General features: G+C 41.0%; 1 protein-coding gene across 1 annotated transcript; it reads right to left on the minus strand.

Annotated features, from left to right (window-relative positions):
* Window positions 1–277: 277 nt before the first annotated feature.
* On the minus strand, window positions 278–1,219 carry LOC132662269 (olfactory receptor 10D3-like). Its single transcript, XM_060607758.1, has one exon. The coding sequence runs from the start codon at window positions 1,217–1,219 to the stop codon at window positions 278–280; it is 942 nt and encodes a 313-aa protein (XP_060463741.1).
* Window positions 1,220–4,255: the final 3,036 nt, after the last annotated feature.

Raw genomic sequence — 4,255 nt, forward strand, 5'->3', positions numbered from 1 at the left:
TCTGTCTCAAAATAAATACATAAACTTTTTTTGAAGTTTTTTTTTTTTTTTTTTTTTGTTTGTTTGTTTTTTTTAAGAGAAAAGCCTGGGTTAATCTGGAAAGTTTCCACGTGGGACTGAAGTAGAGGCTCAGCTGACCCCTACCATGTTGGCTGTCAGGACTCCTGAGAAACGACTGGTAGTAACTTTGCCCAGCTCGCTATTTGGCAACAGTCTGGTTCTCGGAGTAGTGGATCCGAAGCAACTCCCCAAAGAATTTCAGAGAGGAGTTTTCCCCCTACCTTCTTTCTATCCCAGAAATATGGACCACTTGAGTGAATACTTGCCTCAAGGCCAATTTCACATCCTTGTTTCTCAAGGTGTAAATCAAAGGGTTAAGAGAAGGAGTGACAATGTTATTTAACGCCTGAATAACAGAATCTAGCCAGGGGCTGGAAGCGGGCCTGAGATAGATGAGCATCACTGGACCGTAAAACAAGAAGATTGATATCAGGTGGGCACTGCAGGTTGAAAAAGCTCGGCGCCTGCCTGCAGAGGTGCCGATTTTCAGTATGGAAATGACGATGTGGCCATAGGAAGTAAGGATAAGGAAAAAGCATGTCAGAGTCACAACATCCACGTTAGTAAAACTCAGGGTCTGGGCTAGAGAGGTGTCTGCACAGGCCAGCGGCAGCAGCCCTGGGATATCACAGAAGAAATTATCCACCTCATTGGGGCCACAGAAGGGTAACTTAAAGACCAGAAACGTGAGGATACTTCCATGTAGACAGCCGCCCAGCCAAGTGCCCAACATCAAGCCGGTACACACCCTGTGGCTCATGATGACTGTGTATCGCAAAGGGTGACAAATAGCCACGAAGCGGTCATAGGCCATCACCGTGTACAGGAAGCACTCAGTGCCACCCAGGAAGTGGTAGAAGAAGAGCTGACAGGCACAGCCCTGGTAAGAGATGGTCTGGCTTGGGCCCATTAGGTAGAGCATCATTTTGGGGGAACTCACTGAAGGGAAAAATATGTCAAACACAGACAGGTTTCCCAGGAAGAAATACATGGGGGTGTGCAGGTTAGAGGAAACCAGAATGGTGAGGAAGATGAGCAGGTTCCCCAGCAAGGTGAAGAGGTAGAAGGCCAGAAAGAGGACAAACAGCATATTCTCCAGCCCTTCAGTATTTGGAATTCCCAACAGGGTAAACTCCGTCACAGAAGTGTAGTTCTGCATGTTTGTGCCTCGGGGGGTCCTGGAAAAGTACAGTGATAATCGTGATGTGAGATCACAAATAACTGTGAAAATCTCTTCCTATAGAATTCTTTCTGAAGCGGTGGCTACAAGCAAAGGGAGGTCAAAAAGAGAAAGGAGACCCACGCTAAATCTGGCCTTGGAGCTAAGTCATATGTCACATTTGGCCTCAGTTTTTTCATATATTAGATTAAGTAGCAGAATAATTTATCTTTACAGTTGGCAACCTCTCGCAGGAATCAACTCTTTCTAAATTTATTTATTTATACTGAGAGAGAGAGAGAGAGAGAGAGAGAGAGAGAATGAGAATCCCAAGCAGGCTCTTCACTGTAAGCCTGGAGTCTGACATGGGGCTCAAACCCATGAACCATGAGATCATGACCTGAGCCAAAATCAAGAGTCAGACACTCAATGGACTGAGCCACCCAGGAATCAGCTCTTACTACCATTTTTATATAGTTTCTCCCAATCTGATTTGTTGTCATACAAACTGGCATGTTTCAGAATCCTCTTCTCCATGGAAAATTTGTCATCAGATGACAATCTTATTTTAATATCAGGATGTCATAATTAGTTGGTGGTAAATAGGCCAAACTGTGCATAATTGTGGTAAATAGGCCAAACATATGCACATAAAAATGTGAATCTACATAGAAATGATACACACTTGCCTATTATTACTTTCCACAACACTCTTTCCATTCTCCACTGTTTATATTCAAGGAAAAAGTATACAATTCATATTTATTACTTACCCACACACATACAAAAATTGGACTGAATCTAGAAGAAGGCATTAGGTAACAGAAGATAATAGAAATGGGGCGCCTGGGTGGCGCAGTCGGTTAAGCGTCTGACTTCAGCCAGGTCACGATCTCGCGGTCTGTGAGTTCGAGCCCCGCGTCAGGTTCTGGGCTGATGGCTCGGAGCCTGGAGCCTGTTTCCGATTCTGTGTCTCCCTCTCTCTCTCTGCCCCTCCCCGTTCATGCTCTCTCTCTGTCCCAAAAATAAATAAAAAACGTTGAAAAAAAAAAATTAAAAAAAAAAAAGATAATAGAAATAACTACTTCATCTCACTAGAAATGTATCTCTCTACAGCTAGACTTTATTTCTATACTACAGATCTCACAAATCTAAATTTCAATGACATTAATATCATTTAGCTTTATTAATTAATGTCAATAGATAAACCTTTAAAAAAAACCCAAAGTTATATTTTCAAAAGGACAGTATCTCCTGTTCACTTGTGTCCCATTTTATGTTAGGCTTCCATATCTGTCATTGGATATAACTGATTTCCCTCTGTGACCAATACTTGTTCATAGAAGATAATCTGATAAGTCCATTCATACCAGTTTATAAATTGCTGATCTGTTACTGTTTCCTACATTATTTCCATTTCACAAGGATCAAGTCTTATGTTATGGATAAAAATCTCAGTAAGTAGAATTTCTGGAAAGATTAGAGAAATAGAGGAAACAGGACCTCTTCAGACCATTCTTGAAATCAATCTTTGTAGCCAGGACCCTGTAGAAAGCTTGTCCTGCTCCAAATGCTTGAATGGGTTTTTATTCCAGCAAAAATAGAGAGACAAAAAGACTCTTTTGCAGCCCAGAGTGCAATTTAAACATTGAGCTTGGGCCATGGCAATCAATCTAATCTCACAAACATTCATTTTTTATCAACATGCTAGAAATATACAGATAAATAAAATAAAGTATTCTCCCTGTGAAAGTTCATCTAGAGTTATATAAAATTGGTTTATAACCCTCACTCTATCTCTACCACTTGCTAATGCTGGGGTCATAAGCAATTTACTTAACATCTCTGGGCCTCATCTCCTGCAAAAGAGTAATGAATCATAATATTGTCTGCCTTATAAGGTCTTTGTGAGGATTGAATGAGATAATGAGCATGAAATGTTTAGCTCAGTGCTTGGCACTTAGTGGTAAATGTTCAATATTAGTTTAACAACTAATTTCATCCATATAAGACGGTGATAGTGTAGGTGATACTATGGTTATAACAAAAGCAGATGTGATGAATATATAAAGTGGGCTTAAAAAAGGATCTGTGAGAGGGGCGCCTGGGTGGCTCAGTCGTTGAGTGTCTGACTTCAGCTCAGGTCATGATCTCGCGGTTTGTGAGTTCGAGCCCCGTGTCGGGCTCTGTGCTGACAGCTCAGAGTCTGGAGCCTGCTTCGGATTCTGTGTCTTGCTCTCTCTCTGCCCCTCCCCTGCTCATGCTCTGTCTCTCTCTGTCTCAAAAGTAAATAAAACATTAAAAAAAATTTTTAAAAAAGGATCTGTGAGATTTCAAAAAGCAGAGAAAACATAAATATAGTCAACTGATCTTTGAAAAAGGAGCAAAGGCAATACAATGGAGAAAAGGTGGTCTTTTAAACGAATGTATCTGGAACAAGAGGGCATCCATATGCAAACAAATAAATCTAGACACAGACTTTATATCCTTGACAAAAATTAACTCAAAATGACCCATGGACATGAATGTGAAATGCAAAACTATTAAATTCTTAGAAGATAACATAGAAGAAAATCTGGATGACCTTGGGTGTGTACCTTTTAGATACAAAACCAAAGGTACCACCCATGAAAGAAAACAAGGATAAGCTGAACTTTCATTATCATTTTTTTAAAGTCTGTTTTGCAAAAGGGCACTGTCAAGATAATGAGAAGAGTAGCCACAGACTGGGAGAAAATATTTTACAAAAGACACATCTGATAAAGGGTCAACATCCGAATTGTATGAAGGACTGTTAAAAATCAAAAATAAGGGGCACCTGGGTGGCTCAGTCGGTTAAGCGGCCGACTTCGGCTCAGGTCATGATCTCACGGTCAGTGACTTCGAGCCCCGCGTCAGGCTCTGTGCTGACAGCTCAGAGCCTGGAGCCTGTTTCCGATTCTGTGTCTCCCTCTCTCTCTCTCTCTGACCCTCCCCCGTTCATGCTCTGTCTCTCTCTGTCTCAAAAATAAATAAACGTTAAAAAAAAAATCAAAA

This window comes from Panthera onca, chromosome D1 (genome assembly GCF_046562875.1).
Source record: "Panthera onca isolate mPanOnc1 chromosome D1, mPanOnc1 haplotype 2, whole genome shotgun sequence".
Lineage (NCBI taxonomy): Eukaryota > Metazoa > Chordata > Mammalia > Carnivora > Felidae > Panthera > Panthera onca.